General features: G+C 41.9%; 1 protein-coding gene across 1 annotated transcript; it reads left to right on the forward strand.

The window, feature by feature from the left end:
• Positions 1–466: 466 nt before the first annotated feature.
• FOMMEDRAFT_144140 (uncharacterized protein) lies at positions 467–2,878 on the forward strand (the record flags this gene model as incomplete). Its single annotated transcript, XM_007261891.1, has 6 exons — positions 467–702; positions 762–963; positions 1,029–2,264; positions 2,580–2,594; positions 2,679–2,759; positions 2,843–2,878. The coding sequence occupies exons 2-6, from the start codon at positions 820–822 to the stop codon at positions 2,876–2,878; spliced, it is 1,512 nt and encodes a 503-aa protein (XP_007261953.1). The 5' UTR covers positions 467–702; positions 762–819.
• Positions 2,879–4,144: the final 1,266 nt, after the last annotated feature.

Raw genomic sequence — 4,144 nt, forward strand, 5'->3', positions numbered from 1 at the left:
AAATATAATACAAGTATAACACTTTAGGTTGTTATACAAAGTTAGTATAATACATGTAATAGACTTTATTCATCTCTAGTACTTATGTAGTCTTTATATACATTAATATGTCTTATTTAAACAGTGCAATTCAATTACAAGCCTTACAATTACTTTATAATGTATAAACAATACATATGTTACTTTACAAAGTCTAAATTACAAGAAATGTGACTTTTTCCTGATGTCAGAGTTCAAGAATGCTTTTGGCATCAATGTTATTAAATATTTGAAGGTAGTGAGTCTTGCAAAACATTGTCAGCTCTCACTTTACTTTCATATTGGTACTGGCCACTAGATCCCTCCCACTTTAAATTCTGACACGGACTTCTATATGACAGTGCAATACTTCTTCCTCTAACTTGCACATTCCATGAACAGATTGTTCTTGTTTAGATTAGTTCCTTTTTCATATATCTGCATTTCCCGTCATTTTCTCGTTCCTAAAAACTCTATGTGTCGAGAGCTAGTCATGAAAGGTACAAGGCATTGGAAGTAAGGATTTATAGATTGCTGTTACTGTTGCACTGCACTGCAAAGCAATACTGAGTCAAGACGAGTCAGCAATTACATAATCCATCCGTGGTATATTTGAAGTAGCTGTCCGCCTGCCGTCTTTGCTTTGCTTCGTACTACGACGTGCTGCCTGCAAAGAAATGATACCTCGAATATAGTCTCAGTCCCCGCCATTCAGCAGCATATCTCCTTTTTCTCTCTCTTACCTGATATTTTCTTCCCTTTCCTTTTCCTCCCCCACCCCTTCCTTCTATCCCGCATTGCATGTTCGGGGAGTCCGAGTCCGAGAGCCCACGCACGGGGAGCCCTTGGGATGGTTTTCTTGTCAAGTCCGATCCTGCATCTCCTGCTGTTGAGCCAGTAAGGAGCCCGAGGATTGTTCCGAAACTCGTGCCGGAAGTCGAGGAGGTACGTCGCTATGAAAGAAGTACGATGAGAAAGTGTGAGAGCTGAGTTACGACGCACGTTCGCAGGGCAATATCGAGTACAAGTTGCGCCTCCTCAACCCTTCCATGGAGCGATTTACGCGTCTCGTTACGCAGCTCAAGTGGCGCTTGCTCGAAGGCGGCGGCCAGGCATATTATGAGCTGGGTGTAGCTGATTCTGGGCAACTGGTCGGCCTCTCTCGAACGCATCTTGAGCAGTCTCTGCAGACACTGGAAGAGATGGCCGGTGAAATCGGTGCTTCTGTCATTGTGGTGAAAGAGATCGAAGTCCCTCCGGCGGTAGTGGAGGCCGTGAAGACTTCCGGTAGTCGCGGCAAGATTGCTGACGGTGCGATGCGGATGAATAAAGTGCGCGTGTCGGATTATGCCGAGACGCCGCCATTGAGCGTAGGTGCTGAGGAAGAGTCCGAGCTTTCTGCACTTGAGGGGGATGACGAGTCGTTATTTGGAACGTCGCCTGCGCGCCTTTCTCCCGGCGTTTTCGTGTCCGATCGGATTAGTGTTCCGAGTTCTCGGAGAGTAAGCTCGAATGATCAGTCCTATGACTCGGCAGCTGGGGACGATTATGTCGACATTGAGATCTCCTCCGTTTACAAGCCGCGTCCTCACCGACGTCGCACACCGACGCCCACAGCGACACCTCCTAGAGTCAAGCGAGCCCCATCCGACGATGTGTTCTGTCTTGATCTTACTGTTCTTCATGCTCCGAGTTTGCCTATGGACGTCCCAAACGGAAAGAGTAACCACTCTCCGCGATCGATGGAAGATAAATGGAAGAACAAGGACCTCCGACGAACTTTGCATACTCAAATTCCTCGACTTATCGTACAGGATGACGGGCAAAGTGATGTGGATAACGAGTTTCCGTGTGCTGCAGGTGTTGATACGATTGGTACGAGTGATCACTTGAAGGCGTTGGATGACCTTGAGATGGCCGCTGCGCTGTTCAGCTTCAACGGTAATAACGATCACAGACGCAGGAGCCAGAAGGAAGAGCCTTCTCGATGTCCCTCCCTTTCTCCTAGCTCTCGTCCTAGCTCGAATAGCTCTTCTGCTTCATCGGAGACTGTGACCAGCCTATTCGCAAAGGATCTCAAGGATGACGAATCCGACATCCAAGGTGATGATGACGAAAACGACGATAAGGAAAATGATAACGAGACCGAGATTGAAAACAAGTCGACCTGCAGCGACATCATGCACAACGGCATTCTCACACCAGATGACCCAACCGAACGAAGATACATCGTCGAAGCGCTCGTCGTGCGCAAGATGTCTCTTGAAGAGGCGTTTCTCGATTTCGTTAATATCTAAAGATCTCTCGTCTTCTTGAACGTGTTGATGTCGTCTTGCATTTCGCTCTTGTTCCGCCTTCTGGGTTTGGTCGTTACTCTTACGTATATTTTCGGCCGCCGACCTTCGAGAGCACTTTGCGTACACCCCTCGCCTTTGGTTTGCTGAGCCTTCGCTCTCCCTCTTTGCCAGTTCGTCGGCAGACAAACTTTATTCATGCAGCATCGTATGGAAACTGAGTGATTCTATTTTCTTTCGACTGCTTCAGCTGCTTCCATTACCTAGCTTGTCAATCTACATGTAAGTGTATAATGGTTCGGGTTCGCACTTGTCCATCGAAGTCCAGACTATTTCTAATAGTAGACAGGTGCTGTGCTATAACAGACACTGGAATACAAATACAAGTCTTATTTGTGGTTTTCCCACGCAGAAGGAAAACTTGAGATTACTGAGAGCAGGGACTATGTAAGTAACAGAGGACGGATGCATACAGCATTTATAAACAAGTTGAATTAAGTAAATAGGTGGTTAATTTGTGTCCAAATTAGGGTTGGCAACTTGTTTATAGCCAGTTAAAGACTTAATTACAGGTTTGGCTCTAGCATTTCTAATTTTGCCCTACTATTGTGACTAAGAGGGGGATGGCCTTTGTATGTTGGTTCAGTAGTTAGTTGTTAAGAAATGCAGAACTCTATTATTGAGATCAAATCAAAGGTAATTGGATATTAGTATTGTATAAATTTGTATAGGTTAACCAAGGTTAAATTTTTATAAGAGTCTTAACCCAGTGTTATAATATCAGATGCATAATTAAATAAAAAGAAGAACCAGGCACAAAAATGAACTCTTTCATACATTGTATGCATTTATTAAATACATTACACTTTTAATAGTAAAAAGTAATCTGTACCCAGGTGTATATGTGATACTTACAAACACAACTTTTCCAGAGTCTACATAGTAGTTGTACCTGTACAAATAGATACAGTATACATCTCATATCTTCACACTAGATAAGATCTTACATATTAGGTAAGACTCATAGTTGTAAGGCAATATTATCTATTTGTGTACAGTGAAACCTGTCAATACACTAGTACCTGCTAAAATTATTTAAAAATTCATGGCTAATTCCACCCCTCATTTGTTACTTTACTCATGACTATATTTAAAAATATACACATTCATACAATTATTATTATTATTAATAAACAAATACTCTATTATTAAAACTACTAATAATTCTTATAAATAGTTATAATAATACTTAAGACTATTTATAATAATATAAGATTAATAAGTACAATACATTCTACTTATAATAACTGTTTTAAAAATATGAATGACTATTGTTTAATAATATAATGTTTGTTTTTAATAAAAGTAATGACTATTATTTAATAATACAAACTAGAAATGTATTATTATCTTGTTTACAATGTTTGTTTTTAATAAAAGTAACTTTATTTAAAACACTGTGCTCTAGGAAGCTGGCCCTGTAAGTACATCAGTCTGCATCTCTCTAACACCAACAGCGTGGAGGAAGCTGCAAATTGTTGCTTGCTGTTCTGCACTGTATGCATTGAAGGTGATACCAGTGGGGAGGGTCAACTCACTAACAGATCCGTTTGTAGTCGGGAGAGAATTGTTTGCAACGTCGGGCAGTACCGTCCCTTGACGTCACAGGCTTTCTTGAACAAGTGCAGCTGATACAAAATCAATAAGCATTGTTGCTGTTGAAGCATCTGAAAGACATACAGTATCTATGTATGAGCCTGCAGGTAACAAGGCTGGACTGCTTGGCCGAGAACCATGCCCTGCTGTCTCTGTTGACGACCAGACAAAATGAT

This window comes from Fomitiporia mediterranea (genome assembly GCF_000271605.1).
Source record: "Fomitiporia mediterranea MF3/22 unplaced genomic scaffold FOMMEscaffold_1, whole genome shotgun sequence".
In the NCBI taxonomy this organism is placed as follows: Eukaryota; Fungi; Basidiomycota; class Agaricomycetes; order Hymenochaetales; family Hymenochaetaceae; genus Fomitiporia; species Fomitiporia mediterranea.